Raw genomic sequence first — 23,613 nt, 5'->3', positions numbered from 1 at the left:
AGTGTAATGGTTGCTCTGTTAGTCATCAAGACATTGTTATACGGTGTCCACAAGCACTGGGCATTTCTAGTTTGTGTGTATGTGTGTGTTCTTCATTGCTAAAGACCTCTGTAAAGAGAGAACATTGTTATTACCTTAAAGGCCTAACTCCGCACCCTAAATGCTGATTTTGTTGGTGATGTGGGAGCTATTACTGTAAATGTGGTTAGACAGGAAAAAAGTGGAATGCTGTATTTAAAATGGAAGTAGAAAAATCAATCAAAATGTAGAATGTGCAAAGGATGAGTTGTGAAGTGGCAGCAAGGCTGGCAGAAGCTGTTATAAAGCAGCATCTACATTCCATGCAAACAGGATCTAATTAAAACTTGGAAACTACGTGACACGTTGGATAGCAACAGTTGTTGTTTTTCCTTCTGTCTTTTTCAACTGTATGAATTCTGATGTGAATTTAGGTCATAGAGTAAATGGGTCATAAAGCAAGCTGTATGGAAGACCATGCTGCACGCTTAAGTACATTGGAAAATCTTCAAGGAATTTAGGAGAATGATTTGATATTACTGATGAATTTCCAGAAAGAACAGCCTAGGGCTGTCGAACAGCAGCAGAATTCAGGGAGTAGATCTCTGTGGGCAAATATGCAAAGCACTTTGTTGGCATTATTGGACTCTATTATTATTATTATTATTGTTATTGTTGTTATTATTGCCTTTTACCTTCTTCATCACATGGTTGGTTCACATTCACGATAGCAGAGACACGCATCAGTCAAATTAACTAAATGCTGAATGTTTCACTATAAGAAGCCTTTTTGTTGTGTTTAAACAGCAAAGGAATGGAAACCCATTTTTTTTTCCTAAACTCAGGTCATTTGGAGCAACTTTCTTATAAAGTTTGCTCAAAGGAGAAGAGAGTGGGGAGACTACCCCAAGGATTAGCATGACAACACAGGGGCTTTGTGTGTAGATTAAAGCCATTGAACTTTGAATGAGTTGGTTTTGTGCATTAGGGATACATTACCTAACCTGCTCCAGTGGACATGGGATTTTAGCAACTGGGTTAAATGAAATTATAGAAGCAGGGGATAAGTAAGGATTTGTATTTGCTCTTTTCTGTGGCTTATGGTGAATGGGAAATAGTAGACTTGTTAATCTTGCTTTTCTAGCATCTGATTTTTAACTGTAGAGTGAATGTTAGTTGAGGGGAAGGAGAGTATGTAATGCTTAATTTAATTTACCATTTACAAGCTAAGTTTTACATGAAGTCAGGTATACCCAGGCCGTGTAGCCTGGAACTCTTTATTAGCATTTGCATAAATAAAGACTTGTTTGACATTTATAGTCTGGGTGTTGGAGATAAATGCATCAAATTCCTGCAGTGGGCTCTGGGCCTCTACCAGCAGATGAAGGATTCGAGGTAATTAAAAGGATCAGAGCTCCATACTATCTGCACAAGAATTTTTACCCTCTCTCTCACTTTCAGCTATCTCCCTTATCGTCACAGATGGGTAGGAATTGTTAAAGCAGTTTAAACTGTCAGACATCAAAACCTTGCTAACATTGATGGAAGCTGGACACTTACCTGAGCCACACAGCATGGTACAGAGAAGCCTGGCCTGACACTGTGGATGCTGGCTCCTCACAGGGAGCTGTAACACCACATCACAGAGCTACAGTACACGAGTTACTGACTCCTATCTTTCAGTACCTCATGCAGTATTTGTTAGTTTGGCTGTGGGACTCCACCAGTCCAAAACCTGTCTTTGAAACCAATCTTGCTGAGAAGATCCTAGCTGAAAAGAGGAGACATAGTTGTTCTTTCTGCTCCTTGAAGTGGTCATGGGGAAACCTCATGAACAAGGTGCTTTGCCATATCTGCACTGGATAGGTATACACAATAGATACACAGGCATTGAAAGTGTTCCAGGGTTCTCTACAACAGCTGACAGCACCAGGCTGATTCCTATTTGTCTGAATCTTTGCCATTTCCAGCTAGCACTTTATTGATAGTGTTTCAGGGCTTGTTTGAGTTAGTGCTTTGGATCATACTATAAAAGAGGATAATGAGATGGTGAAGACATCTTCTGTACTGATGCCTCTGTGTCTTTTCTTTCTTTACAGCATTCTGTTTGCAGACATTGTGGGGTTCACTAGTTTGGCATCACAATGTACTGCCCAAGAGCTGGTGAAGCTGCTGAATGAGCTCTTTGGCAAATTTGATGAATTAGCTACAGTAAGTACAACATTCTTATTTCAGTTGAGTTTAAATTCCCCTCTGAACAATGATGCATGAGTTACATGTTAGAAATCTGTGATAGACTGATACAGCCCTCTGTGTTGTGAGTATTTAAAGCTTCCTATTTTTTATTAGTATTCTGGAGAGAAAACAGTCCATTTAAATTGTTTAGGAAAGAAGCTTACATTCCTGTTTTTAATGTAGTTTTCTCCCCCCTCCTTGGAGGCCGTCAGTGCTCTTCATTGGTTTTGTTTCCACAAAATAGAGATAATATTTCAATATTTACATTTCCATCCTGCATGGGGAAAAAAACAAGATAATGGAAACTGTGACTATTGGCAGGATGGCATAAAACTACTTCCTGTGATAATAAGAAGCTAGAGAGTAAAATCAGCTCTTCACAGAGAGCACTCCTTGTCACTGAAATGATGGAAGCTTTTCAGGGAGGCTATTGTAGGCAAAATGGGCTCCATATCATAACTGATGCTTATGTTTTGGTGATTGCACTTACATTGTGCCAGATTCCCCAAGGAAAAGAAAATGAGAGAAATGTTCCTTGCTTATGACTCCTAGTAGTCTAATGGTACCACAACCACTTGACAAGAAATGAGAGGAATGGACATGCCTGAAAAAAATCACACATCTTGCTTCAAATTACATTTAACAATATGCTGAAAAGGTGTTTTCCCCTTGAACAAAGCAAAACTTCCTCAAATCTATGATGGGAGGACATCGCTGAGAAGTATCACCTCCACATGAATTATGCTCCTCTGCTCTATAGCTGTCTTGTCTTCAGACTGTGCAGCAGCCTGAAGAAATTTCTTCAGGTTCTCAACATCCACGTTTTTTTCAGTCCAAACTCAATTTCCTTGACATAGCCTTCCACATGAGATCTGAAGCCTGGGGACACTATGGCTCCCTCTTGATAAACAGCTCTCAAGGACCCCAGGGAGAAAGAAATCTCCTAGTCCACAAGAGGCCAGGATTGACAAAGACCTATTCTTAGTTAAAGGGGTTATCATTTGTTTAGGTGCTATGTCCTGATTTGCATTTGATGTCCAACTCATAACAGAGTGGAACTGTTGTGTGTTCCCTTTTTCCAAGAAAAACAAAAGGTTAACTTAGATGCTGAGATGCAATGGAGGTGTGGGTTTTTGGCATGAATTTATAACATGCTCACAGGCTTTGCACAACCAATTCATTACTAGAACTGCAGGCAATCCCTCAGAGAGAGCACAGGTCCCCAGAGTGCTTCATAGATGTGTACCTTAGACATAAAAGGGACTGCCATTCAGATGAGCATTGGCAAAAGCTTAAATGGCTTAAAAAGTTCAGTCTCCTGACTTTAATTTCATTACTGAATTTCATCCTCCAAATGTCAACCAGCCGTAGAATCCCAGACTGGTTTGGGCTGGAAAGGACCATCATCTTGTTCCAATCCACCTGCTGTGGGCAGGGACACCTTCCACTAGACCGGGTTGCTCCAAGCCCCTGTGTCCAACCTGGCCTTGAACACTGCCAGGTATGAGGCAGCCACAGCTTCTCTGGGCACCCTGTGCCAGCACCTTAACACCATCACATGGAAGAACTTCTTTGTTGTATCTAAGGCTGAACTTCCCATGTTTTCAGTTTGAACCCATCACCCCTTGTCCTATCGCTGCAGTCCCTGATGAAGAGTCCCTCTCCAGCATCCTTGTAGCCCCCTTCAGACACTGGAAGCTGCTCTGAGATCTCCACACAGCCTTCTCTTTTCCAGGCTGAACAGCCTCAATTTCCTTAGTGCTTTTAAAATTTATAATGCTGTCATCTGTGGAGTCATCTGAGCCATGAAACACAAAGCAGTGTAGTAGAATGGGAGTACTTGTGACATAGCAGGAGATCAGATGTGCACACAGAAATGCACAAGCCTGTGACACAGGACATAGCACTGAAACAAGGGAGGTGGCTACTGTACCCTGCTTGCTCCCTTAGCAGTGGCCAGATGGAGCCAACTGGCGGTGTCAGTGACATCTCAGTCAGGGTACCAGCCACATGTTAGCTTGTGATGTGAGGCTACTTGTTTGTTAGGGAAGAAGCAGATTTGAGACAGCAGAGCTAAAAACACTTAGCTTTTCTATCCAGGCTGCATGCATTCTGTTTCCAAATATGAAAATAGATCTCATGGTTTCTTTCAGGTATGTGAGGAAGATTTGTTACTTGTGCTTCTAGCTCAGACTGTGCTGCATCGGGTGTGATAAAGCACAGAACGTATGCACTTTCCTTGGCGCCTTCTGGTGTGGTAAAGGGAGACTTGTTACTGTGTCTCCCCCAGACAGAAGAAATGTGCTGGGAAGTGTAACGTTTCAGAAGGATTCTGATCTCATGTTTATAACAACTTCTAGATACTCATTATTAGATCAAAACAGAGCACTAGGCTGATTTTAAATCAATGCTGTGCTTTAGCATTCAGAATGATGAAGGAGGAAATCTCAGGGACTTTAAAGAAGACTGTATTGGTGATAGGTACTTTGGCTGTGAGAACTGAACTGTGGTGTGCATGCTGTGTGCTGCTGCTTCTTGGGAAGCAATGTCAACTGGAAGGGGCAGTTTATGGCAGCCTTTGTTGAAACAGCTGTCCTGTCTAAAAACTGTAATGCTTAAAAAGTCCCTGTCACCACTGTGGGAAGCGTAGTAAGCGTAAGGCAGCGTATATTTGTTCGAAGTCGCATGAAGAGTCTTGGCATTTTGGCACATTGACACATTATGGGAATAGGGAGTCTTTGCTTTTGACAGTAGAGTTCATAAGCTGACCAGAACCAGGTGCTTCAGACAAACACATAAAGCTCTTTTTGAGAGATCTGGGACAACCGAATACTAACGTTTGTCCCTCTGACATTTAGAAGCCAGTTTATGCTTTTTAGCACTAGATTTTTCTCTCTTCCTATATTCTGCTTGCTTGATTTTTTGGTAAGGCAAATAGCTTTTGAAATGCTGTGCCTCTTTTAAAATCACATATAAATTAGTGAATATCAATTTATATTTTTATATATATTTGAATATATTATATATAAATACAAATATAAATACAGCTTGTAGCAGGGACTTCTGAATGCAAACCTTAGGTTTCAATTTATTGGCATTCAATTCCTTTGAAAGCTTGTTTGAACATTCTGTTTATAGAGAAGGAAGAAAAGTCCTGATTTTCTTACTCCCTACAAGAAATGATTTGTAGTTCTATCATGTTCTTTTTCATTCACCTCTAGAGAAAACATGTTTTTCAAAAGCTTACCTTGTACAGGTTATTTTACCTTGTAAATCTCAGTCTTTAAACTCTTTTAGGAGAAGAGGTGATCTGAATGCAGTTCTCAAACTGATGGCATCTTTTCTGTGTTCACAATAGCACTGTTTGGTTTCTTCAAGAAACAATCTCAGATACTCTTACTTTACATGAGACTTTTTGGTCTCAGTAACTTGTGAGTCTGTGGGCTAACTTCAGTCACAAGTGAGTCTCAAAAATATAAAGCTAATAAAAAATGAGTGATAGTATTAGTAGGCTTGCAGGAGTGTAACTTCATCCTAGCAGCCACCAGAGAATGCACATGGGGCTGTGAGGAATGCTTCAGGGTTCATTTGTATATCTGGTTACTGAAGTACCTGTAATGCCACAGTCGTTAGGCACCCTGGTTTTCTGAAAGCCTTTTGAGTAAGTTTGCCCATGTAGAGATTCCCTTGGGATTGTGCACAATAGCAAGCCGCCTTCTTGAACTTACACAGCTGGTTAAGTTTCTCATAAGGCCTATGGATAATAAAAAGAATGATTTTGCATTAATTTCTTTTGGATTTTATCTGCTGTCCAGGCTTAGTTTACTTTGTTCAGTCTGTTACTTCTGAAGCTCCTCACTTTCTTCCAGTTTTAGTAAAGCAAGAGTAGCATTGTGCAGTCTGGTAGTCATTCTGCATTGCATGGTATCAACAAATGCTTTAAACAGCTGGTCTTTGCATGAGATATTCAGGTGCTTTTGCAGTTAACCTTCAGCCTCTCCTGGGGAGTTAAAATGAAGACTGGCCATGTAGAGGAAGCTCCAACACTATAGCTAGCTTCCACTTCATCATGCTTCAGCTTACTTGTGTGACAAATTTTAGTGACATACAATCGTTTGCATCATGTTGGGTTTAGGTTCCCAAGGAATTCTTGGACACCCCACACTTAGGCTGGGTGCCTTGTTACTGTAATACACTGTATATTTCAGTGCATTTGCTTTTCATGCTTTGGCATGGATTTACTGCGGATGAGGGAGGTTCTCAAGGCTTTGGTTACCCAAGTAGCATCACACAGTTGCGCATGCCCCTGCTCGTGCGCTGTCATGGTCACAGCTCCACTATCTTGTGATGCAGTTCAGCCTTACCCAAAATATTTTACCTGTAATAAGTTATCTTAATAGTAAAGAGGAGGCATTTATCCAGCGTCCTGCATTGTAATGCAATGGGTTTGCTTTTCAGAGGAATTCTGATCTTCTTTAATTGTTCTCTTCTTTGGTAGACTTCTCTCCCATACTTCCTGCATCTAGTATATGTGGAAAAATACTTGTATTTACAGATCCTGTTATTTCTAGTTCAAATCCCATGTTACTGCATGTTGGACTTCTAAGACTTTCCATTTACAAGTGGATAAGGATAAACAAAGTTCAAGCTCTTCAGAGGACATCACTAGAAGTGGATTTTGATATCTGAATGAAAGATCTTACCCATTCATGCCACTTCTGGCATCTCATCCATTAGCCAGGCTGGCACACACCGCTTCCTTGTTCTTTCCATATGCAGTATGTATACCTCCAGGCTTCGCCAGTGTTTGTAGGTTGGGTCTATTTTTATCTCTTTCCATTTTAGTTTAGAATCCTTCCCTGATTACCTCCTCAGCTTTTAACAAGTTTTACTCTCAAAATATCAATGTTACTGAAGTGGCTTTTTGTACCTGTTCAGCCTCAAAGATATTGAACTTACCTACGTTGCTTCTGAGCCTGAGGCAAAGAGTCAGCAAGTCATGTTTTTAATCAGCTTCTGTGGTGGTTGTTGTGGTTGGGGGATTTTATAATGTGTCAAGAACATTCAGTTCCTTATTGTGCTTTGAACTACCTATCCCTAGAAGCAGTCACTTTAAGAAGTGAATTCTATTGAATCTATAGAATGCTTTAGTTTATTTGAAGGTAATTACGATGTACTTTTAAAATACAAAATGAGCACACTTTTTTGCAGCCTGGTTAAGATGGGAAACTTAGTGCTGGAAAACAGATATAAACCTACACCATGTAACCCTTCCTTGTATAAATTAAGTGTGGATGAGAGGGTGATATTTACAAAGACTAATTTTAAGGAGAGTTGTCTCCCCAGCCCCCCTTGCTAGTGCTGACACAGGATCCTGATGAGGCAGATCATACATATAAGCTTGAGTCCAGTTCCGAGCAACCAGTGGAAAGGTGCCCTAGGGAGACCTAAAGAAGTAAGCTTTCTTGAATTAACGTGGTCTTAATGAATATACCTGCAACTCTATAGGATCAGGAACTCATGGTGTGTGTATGGCCTGAAGCTAAAGTAAGTGTCTGTGAGATTGTTTTCGAGAGAGGAAGATAACATCACACAGTTTAAGTATTGTAGGAACATATACATAGGCAGGTACCACAGAGCTTAGGTCTTTGCTAACCTCCTTTATGGTACTTTTTAGGTAAGGAGATTGGCTTGGTATGCCAATTCTGTGACATAACTCTTGTCATGATTTCCTTGCTTGTGGCTAATTACCAAATGCTTTGTGAAGTTGCATTCTGCAAATCTGAGAGGTGCATTTTTGCATAGGACTCTGCTGAATTATCCTGAGAAGCTTCAGGTGCTTGCAGTATGGGCTGCTGAAAGTAGTACTGAAATCAGTACTGAAATGAATTGGTTTGACTCCTTGTGCAGTTAGCATAGAGAAAGGTATTACTGGAGTTTAATATGTCATCCAAAGAGATGTATAATTACACTCCTGAAGTGCCTGTTTCACACCATTGTAGCAGCAGTTTAACAGGTAACCCAAGGGTGTATTTTAGCTGCCTAATGTAGTCTGCATACACAGTCCTACCTGGAGTCCTTTGTCCATGCACCAATCTGTTATGAGGGGCATGTATTGGGGGGGAGCAGCCATCAGGATCTCTCCTCAGCTTTGTGGGTGCCATGCCTCCTGCACTGCAGTCCGGAAGCGCTGTCCTCAGAGCAGTCAACTTTGCTTTTCTCAAGCAAGACTTTTTATCTCCTTGAGGTCAGAAAAATGTGGAAGAAATCCCCATTTCCTGAAATGTAAAGCTTACTTTTTCAACATTTTATACTGTATTTGGTTTAGGCTCATTTCTCCTGGGGCATTCCTCTTCATAAAAGGACACCATCTTAAAGAATACTTAATGAAAACTGGGAAGGAGACAAGCCTGCATATCAGTCATGATGATTGCCTAAGATATTCTTGCTTAAAATCCTTTTTCATTTCCAAGTGAACTAACATACGTGATTGTTAAATAGGTCCTCACTTTCCAGGACAGAAAACATTTAACCTTTTACTTCTGTAAAATTACTCTCCATGTGGAGTAGGGAAGGAATTTATTGTGAGAATGGGAATGCACAGAAAAGGTAGGCCAAGAACCTGCAGGTTATTGCAGATCAGCCTATATAATTACCAGTAAAATGGAGGAAAAGCATTAGAAGCAAAATGTCTTCCTTTTTATAGCTATCCTGAATAATTCTACATTTGTTCATGCATGCTGTGGCTCCCATGATGATAGATAATTCGTCATAACTTCACAAATGCATTACTTAATTACAGGCTTACATATGCTCATGTGGGGATGGCCAGCTTTCCTCAGTCAGAGCCCACCAAGCCGTTTTCTGTGGTACTTCAAATACTGAAACCAGATTTGTTTGCCTTTCCTATTATTTCTGCCGCTCTGTAGAAGCTCATCCTGTTAATTCTAGACTAACTGTTACTGTGATAAGTATGTCTCCATTACCCTGCTAAATTGAATTCTGTGGAGTATTGCAGTTAGCTCATTCTCAAGGCTTGTTCTGCTGGGACTAGCAGATGTACAAGAACTAGCGTGAGTTAGTGAAGTTACTATTTACAGGCATTATTCCATTAGAAGGTTATCCAAGTAGTTGTTCTGGGGTGTGTTTAAGCCCACAGTTCAAAACCTGGATGAAAAGAAATGTTAAAATGTGTATGCAGTGATTTACAGGGGTTTCTAATGGACTGGACAGTTTTCAAAAGTGTATTATCACTGTTGGCACACTGCAGTGTAATGGAGATGGTTGTAATTTCCATGTCACTTTATTGCACTCAGGGTTTGACTATGAAGTTTATCTGATAAACTGGCTTCAATAATCTCTCACAGATGTTGTGGCCCACATTTAGCATAGTTATTAAAATAGATTTGGATACTACACAAAGAAATCTTCTTGGTGAATCTTATTGTTTTTCTGAAAAAAAAAAAAAAGGAAAATGATAAGTGAAATTACTGTTGAAAGTTGCAGATGGTGTGAAACCTGCTTTGAGATCCCCAGCGTGAGAAAGACATGTTGGTAGAGAGTGAAAAAAATGATGAGAGGTCTGGAGCAGCTCTGCTCTGGAGCCAGGCTGAGAGAGCTGGGCTGGTTCAGCTGGAGAAGAGAAGGCTCCTTAAGGCAGCTCCAGTGCCTGAAGGGGCTCCAGGAAACCTGGAGAGGGGCTTTGGACAAGGGACTGTAGGGACAGGACAAGGGGAATGGCTTTAACCTGCCAGAGGGGAGACTGAGATGAGATCTTGGGAAGTTCATCTCTATGAGGGAGATGAGACACTGGCACAGGGTGCCCAAGAAGCTGTGCCTGCCCCATCCCTGGCAGTGTTCAAGGCCAGGCTGGATGGGGCTTGGAACAAATGCTCTAGTAGAAGGTGTTCCTTCCCATGGAAGGGGATTGCAACTGAATAATCTTTAAGGTCCCTTCCAAGCTGTGAAATTATGATGATTCTAATAACTTGATATGGTGTTGCTTAGTTACACTGTACAGCCTTCTGATTAACTCCATCATATTCACTGACCTTTCTTCTGTGACCCAGAAGTAGGGTGGCTTGTCCTTCACCATTTCCTTTACAGCAGAACACTGTACTATGCCCTTCCAAATGCACTTGGAGCAGCATGGTGTTCACTACATCGCTGCATAAAGAAAGGGCTAGACCATTAATACCAAGAGCAGGTGTCAGCACCCAGTTATCTTCTACCAGTCTGTGTTCAAATCTGTTGAAAGGAGGGCTCAGAACTGGTTTCTGGCCCATAGCTCTTAGGCTGAGTCACCTTGGTTAACATGTAAGTAGAGGATGAATATTAAAATTTGTTTATTATACAGTATAAACACATCTATATTATACACAGTATTATATATCATAACAATACATTATATATTATTATACAAATACATTATACACATACAAATATGCATTTATTATAACATTTTATATGTTGTATATATGTGCAAGGGGTGTAGGTAAGCTTGCAGAACTGTGTCTGTGTATGTTGTACGTGCACACATATATATGGACAGATGCATATCATAAAGCATGATAGCAAAAATACAGGCTTTTTTCCACTTCCATTCCATCAAATGGACAGATTTTATGAAATTGAATAAAGACATCATTCTGGCTTTAGAGGATCTAGTAGAAAATACTATTCTTTCTTCAAGTCTCTTTTGTGCCTCTATCACATCTGTAATTTAGCTAAATTTATGTTAACTTCTGGAGTGATTCAGAGCTTTCTAATCCAATTTTCCATTGAGATTAATAGCACTTGATGTTAAATAAGATGCACATGCTAAGCACATTGAAAATAAGCTGCAGTGGTAACAGTGGTGAATCCTATCTTGTCCTCTCTCAAGACCTTTTTGGATGCAGAATGAAGTTCCTGGGTTTGTGAAGAGAGGTAAAAGGGGAATGCATTTATTGCTATGGGAAACTTAATGGTGCTTTGCATTTTTTTTCCCCAGTAGTCATTTTATACTGGTAATAACTAAGAAAGGACTGTCCCTGGGACGTGGTTAGCCTGGATTATTGAATTACGGTCTCCTGAGGATTAGAGGAACAACTGGTATAAATCAGTGGAGTTCCCCTGAAACCTATGATGCTGTACTGATTCACACGAATGGAAAATTCGATCCCCTTTTGCCTACCTGATACAAACAGCTCAGCTCTGAGCACAGCAGGCTGCCCAGAGAAAGCTGTTGGAATGGGGCTTTCTGCAAGCAAATAACTGATGAACCAAGAAGGAAGGAAACCATAGGAAAACGAGGAAAAATATGAGGGGGGATAAAACAGGAAAGTGCTTCTGTGTTGGGCCCTTTCCTCAGGGTCATCGATCTTACTTTGGGGTTATTGTCTGTAAGGGAGGGTGGCCATGCCCCTCTGTGGCAGTGCCTGACCTCATTGATGAAGCTCTTGACAGCAGTGGCAGGGCCAACAGGCTGGTGTATGTTCCTTCCTCAGCCCTCGTACTTCACCACTGTTCCTCCAGAGTTAATTCTGCTCTCAGTGAAAACTGAGCCATTGCAGATTTGCATTTTGATGGTTTCCCTCTTCAGTAGGAGAAGAAAACATTGAGCTAACAGTGGTTTTATCAGGGAGTAGGGCAATGGTGTTTCCCCCCACCAAATTCAAGCAGTTTCAGTCAGTGAATGTATGGGGGGGGGAGGCATGAAGGGGTTTTGAGCTCAAGAGCTGCTCCCTATGCTGCCAGTGCATCTCCTTCCACCCCTCTGCTGCATGCAGTTTCACTAATGCTGATGACTGAAATGTGGTGAGGATGCCAAAGCATTCCCCTGAGAGTAATGCCTTCAGTTTAAGTCCAGGCCTAATAGAGCTCCTCCCTTGTACCCCACCACTTAAACAGCTGAACCTGGACATGTGTTGGTTTGGTTTGTCTGTTTTCTTTAATTCTTTTTAAGGTTCTAACGCTGCAGTCACTAAGCAAATTCCTGTTCACATTCTTCCAGCCTAAACAAAACTCGGTGTCCAAGAGCATTGTAGGAGAATGTAAGGCTGGTAGGGTCTGAGCTAGGGGAAATGTGAATCACTGCTTATGCATCTTTTGTAGACCTTATTAATCTCCTTTTTTTTCACTCTGCACAGCATAACTAAGTCTAACTTGGCTGAATATGGCCAAGAATCTTTTTATGGACCTCAGCTAATGCAGTTTTTATTAGTAGGAATGGCAAAAAAGTGTCTTTCTAATTTATGGATAAATAAAATCCCTCCTACTCATAGATTTTGATTCCAGGAGGGTAGAACAGTAAAACTCTGATGAGCATACCTGCAAATCAGGTTGCTGGCAGGCTTGCAGGGAAAGAAATGGATGTGCACAATAAGCATTAAATATGTTGTAGTTAAATCACACAGGGTCAGACTCATCCTTGGTGGAATTCCACTGCAGTTAGTGGAGTTACGACGGAGAAAAGTTTAATGTTTAGCTTTTAAAATCTTGCTTTTAAAAATTGTAATCTATCTGACCTTCCTTTTGGGCTCACTTTGATAGGTACTTATGTACCATAATGACACAGGAGCATATAGAAAGATATAGATCGTTGCAGTGACTGAAGTCAGGGCAGGGACTCTTTCCTGCATTAGCAACTGCCATGTCTAAAGTAAATAAAAGCTTTATAGAGGCTCTTCTCCTACCAGACAGTGAAATAATGTGCTGAGCATCCCTGACTTTGGATCTATTCATGTAATAAACAAGTACTTACTTGGATAGCCTATTAAAAAGAACCCAACCCAAGCCAAACCAAACCCAAAACTAACAACACCACCCCCCCAAAAAAACCAACAAAACAGCAGTGACAATAAGGATTGTTGCAGTCTGTCATCTGAGGAAGATCCTCCTTTACAAGGCTTTGTACTTCTGCAGCAGAATCTCTCTGTTCAAGGGAAGACCTCGCTGTCTGCTGATGGATTATGCTGGGAGAGGTAGGAAATATTTCACAAACTGTAAATTCTCTTCCCTTTATTTCTTATTGGAAGAAAAAGAAACAACTCACAACAACAAAAAAAAAACCAAACCAACTTATCCAGAGTACACAAAACAGTATTTGATGCCTGTGGCACAAAAATACAGAGTTAATGGTCCCAGTCTCTACTTCTGCAGTCTTGGCAGACTTCACTCTTTCTGCCAAATGCATTTAAATATAGAAGTACAACAACATCGCCATCCAGAGGGACCTTGACACGCTTATGAGGTGGGCTGATGCCAAACTCATGAAGTTTAACTATGCCAAGTGCAAGGTCCTACACCTGGGTCAGAGCAATCCCAGGCACAGCTACAGGTTGGGCAGAGAAGAGATTCAGAGCAGCCCTGCAGAGAAGGACTTGGGGGTGTTGGTTGATGAGAAAATGAACATGGGCCAGCTGTGTGTGCTTGCAGCTCAGAAAGCCAACAGTATCCTGGGTTTGCATCAAAAGGAGCGTGACCAGCAGGTCGAAGGAGGTGATCCTGCCCCTCTACTCTGCTCTTGTGAGACCTCACCTGGAGTATTGTGTGCAGTTCTGGTGTCCTCAACATAAAAAGGACATGGAACTGTTGGAACAAGTCCAGAGAAGGGCCACGAGGACGATCAGGGAACTGGAGCACCTCCCGTATGAAGACAGGCTGAGGAAGTTGGAGCTGTTCAGCCTGGAGAAGAGAAGGCTGTGGGGAGACCTCATAGCAGCCTTCCAGTATCTGAAGGGGGCCTATAGGGAAGCTGGAGAGGGACTCTTCATTAGGGACTGTAGTGATAGGACAAGGGGTAATGGGTTAAAACTTAAACAGGGCAAGTTTAGGTTGGATATAAGAAGGAAATTCTTTCCTGTGAGGGTGGTGAGGCACTGGAATGGGTTGCCCAGGAAGGTTGTGAATGCTCCATCCCTGGCAGTGTTCAAGGCCAGGTTGGACGAGGCCTTGGGTGATATGGTTTAGTGTAAGGTGTCCCTGCCCACCGCAGGGGGGTTGGAACTGGATGATCTTAAGCTCCTTTCCAACCTTAATTATTCTGTGATTCTATAACAACAAAAAGCCAGAGTTGTTTGAAAGAGTAACACACCATACCCACTCTGTTCTACCTAACAATCCCTTCTACCCAACACCATACCCATGCCATACCCACCCTGTTCTACCTAACAACATACCCACCCCCTTCTGCCCAGCACCATACCCAACACCATACCCACCCTGTTCTACCAGACACTCTACCCACCCCATTCTATCCAACACCATAACCACTCCCTGCTATTCAACACCGTACACAACACCATGCCCACCCTGTTCTACCCAACACCATAACCACTCCTTGATATTCAACACCATACACAACACCATGCCCACCCTGTTCTACCTGACAGATAGGGGAAAATACCTGTCTAAGAATGTAAAGAAAGCTGTTAGTGACTTTGAAGTATCCTCTGCTTTCCGAGCCGGGCTTCCACTTCACACTGACAAACCCTGTGACTGACAGCGGTGCCAGAGGGAATTCTGCAGATCCGCTTGGAAACGTCTCACTGAGGCACCGCAGGTGGGCAAGCTGCCTGGCTAATGCAGTGCTAGCAATCTCTGGTGCTTTTCAGCATGTTCATAAACTGAAATTATCAGCTGTTTCTAAACAGCCATTGCTCGTATCAACCGTGACTAGAATTTGTAATCGTCAGCTTGAATTCATTGCTGTCACAAGTATGAAAAATCCTGCCGAGTCAAGGGCTTCTTTGGAAGTTGCTGAGAAAACAAAACAAAGAGGGAAAGAGTTTGGATTGTTCATTTGCATATCAATCCTCTAAAAGATTGCTCTTACAAAGCTGCTTTCCATCTCCTTCCTGGAAGTCTGCCTCGCATGTTGTGAACAAGAAAACTATTTTCCTAGAGATTACTGTATATTAATTGATTATAAATAAGGACAGTGAGGAGAGCATCTGGTAAGGAACAGAGTGGTGGGTTCAGAACAGCAGGTGATTTAGCCATGTGTCTTCCATCAAAGCTAATATATCTCCAGAAAATGCTGTAGTCCTTGTTTTCTTTCATTTTTCTCCTGCACCAGTTATAAATTGCCTTGGAAAAGTGGTGATGGATCCAGCTCTGTTAAGGGTTTTTTTTCCTTCCTTTATCTATCCACCAGGCTGGTAGACTGTGCTGTGCCAGCCTGACAGTCATTTTGTGTGTCCTATTAGAAAATGTGCAGTACTGCTCTAGAGCACAGTAAGCTCTCTTAAGAAAGCCAAGTCATTAGAAACAAACCGTTTTGGAGGTTGACCCTCAATAGGAGAGAACAGCGATCGATGAACACATGCATACTGTCCACCTCAGATTACTGAAATGGCTTTTCTGAGTAACTCTAGGCTGAGTCAAACAGTCATTGCCATGCATACCAAATTTAAAGATGAAAAGGGCTTTATAGAGGATTGTAAGGTGTGGGCAAAAATGGCGTATGTTTTGGAAAGTAAGTTCCAGCTTTAACTACTGAGTATCCTCCACTGCTTCAAGATTTGCCCCTAATTTCTTTTAAGAAGGCTTATTTTGGCAGTATGGTTTAGTACTGAAAACCTTAGTGGTTTCTGTCCAAGACCCTTGAGTTGGAAGGCCTGTTTTGTGTCAGGATAGATTTTGAGGTCTGCATATTACTTTGTGTGCATCAAGACTTATTGTACTTTTATAATACCATTTAGCCAAGGATCTCAAAATACCGGATTAAAACTCTAAGTAAAATTGGTGAGGCGTTTTGTGGCTGCAGACTGTGGGAATTCTCTACGGCCCCAGTGATAAGGCTTCTAGAATAATGATGCTCACATTCATTATAATATATATTAGCAATGATAATGAGTGATCTATTTAAAATCCTGCTGTACAGCACAAGAAATGTTAAGCAGTCGTTCTTGGAAAAGCCTTTCTAGTAGTTAAGCATATCCAAAAAGATGGCTGATGATTCAAGATAGGAGTTTGCTGCTCAGTTTATAAAAGAGGTAGAAAAAGCATTTTGCTAAAGAGTGTTAGCATGCGTTCCTCCATGCCTGAGCAGAGGTATAATATTTGTTCAATACATTTATAAAGAAGAGAGGCATCTGAAGGCCTGCAGCTGGAAGAGGGTATAATAACAAGCCCCTCATGCTGGTGTATGATGGGTCAGAGAAAAAGGGATGGCTGAAGGATTAACCATCGCATTTGCCATAGAATATGAGTGATGATGTGGAGAGTGTGGTCAGCTCAGGAAGGCAGAAGGCTGGATAACAGTATGTGTCTGTATGAGAAGCTGAACTAGACTCTTGTTGATCCTTTCTCATCATATTCACAACAGCTAATTTTGCATAGCACTTATATAATCACAGACTGCTTTGGGTTAGAAAGAACCTTAAGATCATCCAGTTCCAGCCCCCTGCCACGGACCATGTTGCTCCAAGCCCCATCCAACCTGGCCTTGAACACTGCCAGGGATGGGGCAGCCACAGCTTCTCTGGGCACCCTGTGCCAGTGCCTCAGCACCCTCGCAGTAAAGAACTTCTTCCTTAGATCTAACCTGAACTTCCCCTGTTTCAGTTTGACCCCATCACTCCTTGTCCTATCACTACAGTCCCTGATGAAGAGTCCCTCTCCAGCATCCTTGTAGCTTCCTTCAGACACTGGAAGCTGCTCTGAGGTCTCCAAACAGCTTCTCTTTTCCAGGCTGAACAGCCCCAATGTTCTCAGCCTGTCTTTGTATGGGAGGTGCTCCAGCCCCTGATCATCCTTGTAGCCTCCTCTGGACTTGCTCCAGCAGCTCTGTGTCCTCCTTATGCTGGGGACACCAGAACTGTGTGCATTACTCCAAGTGGGGTCATTTACTGGCGTAGTCCCAGTTGTGTGAGTTAGATATATTTAATCAGGTTATTTACTATTCTGTGTCATATTATAAGTGGGTAGAAATTGCTATCGTGTAGTTGCAAGTGATAGCATCATCTCTTCATGTCTACTCATAGTTTATTGGTTAAAGGCATTTTATTTGTGCTCTCTATTTAGAAATGAAGTTTCTGCTCAAACAAATGTAGCAATCATCAGATGCCATCACTGTTTTTTTAAATTGGGAGAGACTTAGCCAGACCTCTTTGGCTGTAGAAATTAAAGTGTGTGCAAACAGGAGATAAATTTGACGGTAATGCAAACCGACTGCATCTTCTTATCTGCAAGCGTGTCATAGTTAGACTGTGCTGTATTGTAAATTGTGATTTATGAGTTGGTGATGCACAAATGTGTATGTCTTTACAGATCAATACATCGTCTTTCCTGGTAAGTTGGAACTGGATTTGAAACAAAAGTTCCTCAAAATACAAACATATCCTGATATTAAATAGTGGGTTTGCTTCAGTCCTTTGGTTTGGATTCATATGGAAATGAGGTTTCATTGCAAATCCTGAATTCATACTGACCTAACATGAGGGCAAGGCGATATTTGTTCAGAACTATAGATTTAAAGCAGTGTTACCCTATGTGGGTTGAACGGTCTGGGTTTGATCTCTACTGTGTATTTATGTGTTTATAAATAGATGCATAAATGTGTGTATGTCAGCTTTTCTGTACCAGATTTAATGAACTGTAGATTACTTCGTTTGACCAGAAAAGGATTCCCTGAATGATAGTATTGAAGAAGATTTTATCCTGTAGCACTGGAATATTTTATATGAATAGTAAAACTTTTCCTATTCTCTTTTTATTAAAGGAAAACCACTGCAGAAGAATAAAAATCCTAGGGGACTGTTACTACTGTGTATCAGGATTGACCCAGCCCAAAACAGATCATGCCCATTGCTGTGTGGAAATGGGACTGGATATGATTGACACCATCACGTAAGTACTGTGAACAGTGAACCCAGACAGGAGGGCTACAACAGCTTCTTTGTGGCATTCAGAAGTGTGTTCTCAGAAAAGCAGCAGCGTCTGCTGTCGCTGCCCACCTAGCAATTCACGCTGGTGCATTCAGGTCATAGGACATTGGGTTTGGGAAGGGCCATTCTAAACCTCAGTTTTCCACTCTATTTAATCACCATGAGAACAAAAGTTCACAAGTGTGAGTGTGTGGAGGCACATGCACGTACAGATAAGGGGACAGAAAGATACCGGGAAATGATGAAACATTCTTGTTGCCATTTGCCACAAAGAAAGGAGTCCAATTTTCTTGTTCTACAGGGATTAAACACCGCTCATTTTGCATACCAGTATGTAAACTCAAAGCCAGTCCTGATGTATGCATGTTGTAGATGCGTTTGTATTCTCAAAATGATAGCTTGCTGATTTCTCCTTTCTGTATGTCATGTTTAAACCCGTCATTTATTCTGCTTTTCAGAAATGTAATGTGAAATTCACTTTGCTGATCAGTAGAATTTTTTTGTGCTTGAGAGCTCTGCTCTGCATTGATCATTATTTTAGCAAGGCGGAAAATGTGCGTGTGAGAGAACTGTGAATGAGCTTTCCGAGGGAGCTGGAGATCAATTTCATTACATAGGAAGGAAAGGATAAAGATGGGAAATATTTTCAGTACTCTGTTGCTCTGTGTATGTGCACACGTGTGTTTTATAGGAAGGTTATAGGAGGAAATGCACATCTCTTAATTCTGTATATAAGTAAATGCTGCTCAGTACAGTGCTGTTACGTTTGGGATGAGCTTGCAAAGAGGTGTGTCACCACAGGGAGCCTAGCCTGTCCTGTATTTGAAAGTGTTTGTCCACTGTTTCCTGTAGGCAGTTGTGCTTTCTCTCTGTTGTCATCTGGACTGTTGGGAATGTGGAGCTGAGTCAAGGTTCTGCTTCCCTTCACTTAATCCCTAAGTTTTTGCATTATGGGCAGAGAAGACCTACATTGTCTGTGAAGGTGAACAGAGCATAGTGTAATCTCAATGTAAAAATAGACAGTGCACTATTAAATAAAGAAAAATAGTGTAGAATAAGCAAATGTAAGGTTTATGAATTCAAATGATGCATTTTTGATTTGGAGCATTTTATTCTTCTTCTTTCTAATAAAGCTTTTGCCACATCACATATTTCATCTTTAATTATCTAAGGTAATTGAAGGCTGATGCTTATTTCTAGCTCAATCCATGTGCTTTTATTATTATGTTCGTTAATAAAATCTCTCAGGACTGTGAAAGGTTGGGTAAATGAGCCCATGGTCTCCCTCTCACTCAGTGCGGGTTCATCATCTTTGTAGACATTGTAAAATTGACAAAAGACTTTGTAATCTATGATACTATAAAATCCTAAAAGAATATCCAAAGTCTGCAAATCATGTATGTGCATTCTTCCTGCAGCGTATGGATACTCCATTTTTACGCAGGTCTTGGCTTTTATGAGCATAGTTAGATACACAGGCCCCGTATGTTTTTTCCAAAGCCTTTTTCCTTTTTCTCATCCCTGAAAAGCAGTAGCTGATGCTCCCATCCTCTTTTAAACCTAGCATTAATCTTTAATTCATTAGCTGTGCTGTGTTTCATGTGTACAAATAAGGTAGTGGTATAAATGTCTGAACTTCCCTCTTTTGAATGTTTCGGTTCACAGATATTAGAAATGAAATGTGTTCCCTTTTTATGTTATCATTCCTTGGTTGTTGTCATGATAACATAAACTTGAAAAGGGAAGGAATAAACTGGGACTGCTCAGCCTGGAGAAGAGAATTTTATCAGTGCATGCAAATACCCAATGTGGGGGGTGTAAAGAGGACAAAGCCAAACTTTTCTCAGCGGTATCCAGTGTCAGGGCAAGAAGTGGGCACAAACTGAAATACAAGAAATTCCATTTAAATGTAAGAAAGAACTTTTTTTGCTGTGGTGATAGTCAGATACTGGAGAGGTTGCACTGGAAGCTTGTGGCATTAGCATCCTTTGAGAGATTTAAAACCAAGCTGGACGCAGTCCTGGGCAGCCTTCTATAGTTGCCTAGGCTCTGAACAGGAGTGTTGGTCTAGATGGTTTCCAGAGGTCCCTTCCAGCAACTCTGTGATTCCAAGTGGATGGGCTGTAGTGTCTAATATAAGCCATGTTTAGCTAGAGGTTATGGTAGAAGATAACTGATAATTGCAGGATATTTCTTTTTTAAAGAATTCATAAGTCTTCAGTGTAGTTGGTGGTCAGAGCACAGTGACAGGGCAAGATGGAGAAAAGGCAAGGCTATAAGAAAGTGCCAGATTTATTTAGGGTTCTTAAATGGCGAAAGACCTTTTCTGCATCCTTTGTACATAAGCACAATTAATTAATTGCCCTTTCTTTTTTTTCCAATGAGGAATCAGTTGTGTGAGTAACGACTGTAAGACCCAGTCAACACATTTCTTCTTAGTGGTAAGAATGTGCTTGCTCTGCTTACATTAGAGGACAGGAGGATGGTGCATTCCAAGTACCATTGCCCTTGCTGGCAGTACTATTTTTTTCTCTTACTTCAAGTGGAGCATCATCTGTTCAGATACTGTTGGATTCCAGGTTAGGTTCTTTTGTTGTCAGAAGCATGTGGCTAAGCCAACTGTATCGAGTGCTTCAAACCAGGAAAATGGGTTCTGCTGGAGAACAGGAAAAAAATCTTCACTCCTTCACAGAGACCAAAGTTGGAATATGCGTTCCCCAGATTAATTTCTTTGTAATACACTGAGCAAATGAAGAGGAGAAGTGAAGAGCTTATGATGGTAAAGTTGGAATGCACCATTTGATTTTCTATTGGTATATTTATTAGGTGGTATTTAGCAGTCCCATGAGATGCAGTCACTTTGATTTTTAAACTTTCCCATTTCATCCAGAGTTGGAAGCCAGCTGATAGCCTTCTGAAAGCCTGTTCACTTAGCTGCAGAGAACAGGTCTTGGCACTGTACGTTTATGCTTGGAATTTGTCATCCCTAGTGACAGGTTTGTCATGTTACCTGGGATAAATAAATTAATACAATCACTTGAGTTGTGATTCGGCTGATGGATCTGTCAGAAGCGCCTGTCCCAGAGGTATGCACCACCAAGATGTTCTTCTTCAAGGAAGTCAAGGAAAAGAAACTTCTAGTGGCTGGTTGATGGATCTGTGATTGGACCAAGTTGAACTTTATAATGAGCTCTTATAAATTGATGCTTTCTGTTCTCTTCATATTCTGTGTTATTTAAGTATCTTATAATATGGTGCTGCATGTGAGTATCATCTGAGGATGTTGCCTCACTGCATTTAGATTGAGATTTTCAGGGTAATTTTAAAAGAACATTACAAAATACTTAAATTTTCACAATTTCATCTGCTTGCTACAAAGCATTGTTTTTCAAGGGCACAGTTAAAGTCAGACCAGAATCATTATGGAAGGATACAGCAAAACAAATGGCGTTACATCCTGTTTCAAAAGAATTTCTACTGTCAGTGAGATTTGTGTCAGTGCCGCCATACAGGCCAGGTGGTTGCTCTGCTTCAGGGTTACGTTAACCATTGTGGCAGTATTTAAGTGGGAGTTAAGTGTAGGATGCCACCAGTGTTGCTTTCATCGGGTGAGTTTTTACTGTCAGGTTTTTGTTAGTAATATAATTAAAATGGCCATGTTCATTAGTACCTCTAATGTGCCAGGTGTTGCTCTAATGTGCCAAATGTTTTCCTCACCTTCATTTTGAACAGTGCATTAGGCAAAGTACTCTCTTCACCTTACTTAAATGGCTTGCCACATTTGAAGGTTCCACTCTACTTACTACAGTATCTTACCTTCTAAATATATTTGTTAGCAAATTGCAACATAGAAAAGTTTTGCCCAGCTACCCAAGCTCTTACCTCTCTCCTCAATAAACTGGCTAACTGTTCTTATTTAGTATTACAGGGGCAATTTTATACGTTCTTAATAGTTTGTCTTTCTGTACAGAGTACTCCATCAACTGACATAAGTTATATTAAAAAGTACTTTGGCTCAGTTCAGAAATGTAACCTCTTAGGAGGTGAAATGTGATGAAATGAGGGAATTATTTAAATGCACTTGATAGCACCACACAGTGAAAAGTGGACTGTAATGTTTCTAATTGGAAATGAGGAGGGAATCTGATCTGCCCCTCTGGTTTGAATGTTCCTACTGCATATGGCCTTTGAAGAGGTCTGAGGGCAAGTGTCCAGTAGCCTTTGCGTCTCGAAATCCAGGTACCCCAGTGCGGTCTATCAAGTTTTCTCTGTGTCACATAGGTGAGTTTATCCCATATGGATGACTCCACCAGTCACCCATGTATGTCCTTAACAGATGGAATTTGGGCTTATTTTGCACCTGCACGTTGTGATGCTGTTTGGTTGCATGGAATGTTGAGGATTGAACTGTCTCCTTCCTATGGGTTTGGTCCCTGGTTAATGAAAGGCACTGGGGAGGGAAGAGGAACTGCAGCAGCCAGTTTGTGAACTCCCAGGTGTAATGTCAAGTTTTCCTGTGTCATCTGTTGTCTGAGGAAGAGAACAGGAGCACTAACTTCTGGGATGTCAACACTGTGCATAAGCCTTTACGTGATGTTGCAGAAAATGTGACAGAAAAAAGGGGTATGGCCAGATTCACTGTGGGAACAAAAGAGACCTCTGTGTTACTCACATTAGTGATGGCTGACATGGTATATACTTCGGCACATCATAGCTGCAGATTTCCTTACTTAACTTGAGCCTAGGTATCCTTTGCTCCTTGCCCCATATCTTGGCCTATGCTGTCCTTTATGTTAATGGTATTTAAACAAGTACGGGTATAAAAAAGGCAAATACAGTGACTACTGCTGAAATGGTTGGAAAGTCCTTTGCCAAATCCAGTGGAGATGAACAATACTTAAAAAAATATATGTTAGTCAATGAGGATCAGGGAAAATTAGAGCCAGAGCCTCTGTTTAAGGTCTTTTCCTATTAAATGTAGTGGGAAATTTAAATTGAAAAGCCTAACGAAAATCAAGTCTTACACTGCTCAGTCACTTCCACTTATTCACTGATATTATCTCTTTTTCGGCTGCAACTTCACTGTGGAATGCTAGGTTGTCTGTACCAGAAAGAGCTGCAAAGATTTATTCAGTGTTATCTCTGCATGTAATATGTAAGGCTATTAGCCTCAAGGCTCCCTTTCAGTGTTCACAAGTAAGTGCAGGGTGCAAGTTATAGCTTGTTCTGCATTCATTCAGAAATGGAGAAGCCTTCCTTACTGTGACACTAAAATTAAAAATGCTTTTAGGAATGACTTACTAATGATTTTATCTTTTCCCAGCTACACAGTCTCTAAAGGTTAGCTTTCAGTTACAGGTGTAAGTCCATAGTTACAGGTAGTTTTGTGCCACTCTTGCAGGAGCTTGAAAAGAGTGCTTATAATCACTCTCCATCTGCTGTTCTTGCACTGAGTTGTTGGTTTCATCATTTTCTTTGTCCTATACTC

General features: G+C 41.1%; 2 protein-coding genes across 3 annotated transcripts in view; both read left to right on the top strand.

The window, feature by feature from the left end:
• The window catches only part of CCDC201 (coiled-coil domain containing 201), a 385,512-nt gene that overhangs the window by 287,855 nt on the left and 74,044 nt on the right, over positions 1 to 23,613 (top strand). The window lies entirely within an intron of this gene.
• Positions 1 to 23,613, top strand: part of ADCY1 (adenylate cyclase 1) — a 141,767-nt gene that overhangs the window by 67,767 nt on the left and 50,387 nt on the right. For both annotated transcript variants that reach the window (XR_009966072.1, XM_062625381.1), the window contains exons 4-5: positions 2,118 to 2,229; positions 17,960 to 18,087. Coding sequence is in view for 1 of the 2 variants with exons in the window: in XM_062625381.1 (XP_062481365.1) it covers positions 2,118 to 2,229; positions 17,960 to 18,087 (240 nt within the window). In the remaining variant the exon portion in view is untranslated. The remainder of the gene's footprint in view (positions 1 to 2,117; positions 2,230 to 17,959; positions 18,088 to 23,613) is intronic.

The sequence above is a fragment of the Pezoporus occidentalis genome, unplaced genomic scaffold (genome assembly GCF_034315485.1).
Source record: "Pezoporus occidentalis ecotype Australia unplaced genomic scaffold, CSIRO_AGI_Poc_V1 ctg28, whole genome shotgun sequence".
Taxonomy (NCBI): domain Eukaryota; kingdom Metazoa; phylum Chordata; class Aves; order Psittaciformes; family Psittacidae; genus Pezoporus; species Pezoporus occidentalis.
Note: the sequence above shows the minus strand (reverse complement) of the source record. Positions and strands in the feature narration are given on the sequence as shown.